The following is a 1,211-nucleotide window of genomic DNA, read 5'->3' as shown; positions in this document are numbered from 1 at the left end:
TTGTACAGTACCCACCGGAATATTGGTACCTTTTGGGTAACCGCTAATTATCGGATGGCCGGGTGGATCTAAAAATAAATAAAAATTTTTTAATAAAAATACAAAAAATCTGTTGTAAATAAAAATTTTTTTTTTAAATAACAAACGTACACAAAACGTTGATCGTGTGCGTTCCGACAATGTTTTCAGTTAAGTGCATGTTCAAACCGTGGCAAATAACAACCAAAGATCTTTTATTCTGTCCAACTGTCACTGTTATATTTGAAGTACTTATCGAACCGCCGTTCGGTGACGGAGTTGTTATCACCGATGTGTTTCGCACTTGTCTTCCTGCAACCATCCATTTAATATCCGCTGGAGGATTACTGTTATCGGTCGTGCATGTCAAAGGCCCCTTATCCCCGGCTTTTGCTTCGGTTGGACCAGAAATAGTCACGTGAGCAGGTGCAACTATAAATAATAATCAAAAAAATAAATCATTATTAATACAAAAAAAAAAATGGAAACCGTCAAGGTGAATTTAACCCGCGTGTAACGCTTCCGTTTTTTTTTTTTAATTTTATTAATTATTTATTATTAATTAACATTATTTATTTACATTAATTTTTTTAATTATTATTATTATTACTTTTTAAAACTTTTCTCACGTGATTTAAAATAAATAAAAATCACTCACGCAAAATCTACAATTTAATTTAATTTAAAAAAAAAAATGTATTTTTTTTTTTCTCATCTCTGAGAGTTTTTTTTTTTTTACTTGAATTTTAAACGCGTTTAACAAAGAAAAAAAACTAGAAAAACAGGTAGTATCGACGAATGAATGAACGATTAAGAAAATAATAATAATAATAATAAATGTGTGTGAATTTGTATTTAGTTACCATAATAAATAATACTAACAACTAATTAGTTGTTCGATTTAAAAAAAAAAAAAGTTTTAGACATAAAAAAGTACCACAATAAAATTTCATAACTTTATTTTAAAACAAATAATTACGTAGATATTAAATTAATACGTTTCATAAAAAAACATTTATTTATGAAAAATATACATCGGATACCAATTAAATATAAATGTTAAGACTTCCGTTTTTTAAAAATCATAATACAAAATATCTTGTACGATAATGTACGTTTCGTGTATACAAAAAAAAGAAACAATACGTTTCCTTTAATTAGTCACGTGGTGAGTCATCATCATCATCAAAGGT

At 27.3% G+C, this 1,211-nt stretch overlaps 1 protein-coding gene across 1 annotated transcript; it reads right to left on the bottom strand.

The window, feature by feature from the left end:
* On the bottom strand, positions 1 to 340 carry Phum_PHUM623080 (nephrin, putative; the record flags this gene model as incomplete). Its single annotated transcript, XM_002433253.1, has 2 exons — positions 1 to 68; positions 151 to 340. Coding segments are annotated over 2 exons (258 nt in total), but the record flags the coding sequence as incomplete, so codon positions are not given.
* Between the last annotated feature and the right edge of the window lie 871 nt (positions 341 to 1,211).

The sequence above is a fragment of the Pediculus humanus genome, genomic scaffold (genome assembly GCF_000006295.1).
Source record: "Pediculus humanus corporis 1103172109220 genomic scaffold, whole genome shotgun sequence".
Classification (NCBI taxonomy): domain Eukaryota; kingdom Metazoa; phylum Arthropoda; class Insecta; order Psocodea; family Pediculidae; genus Pediculus; species Pediculus humanus.
The sequence above is the reverse complement of the archived record's forward strand: the minus strand, read 5'-3'. Positions and strand labels throughout refer to the sequence as shown.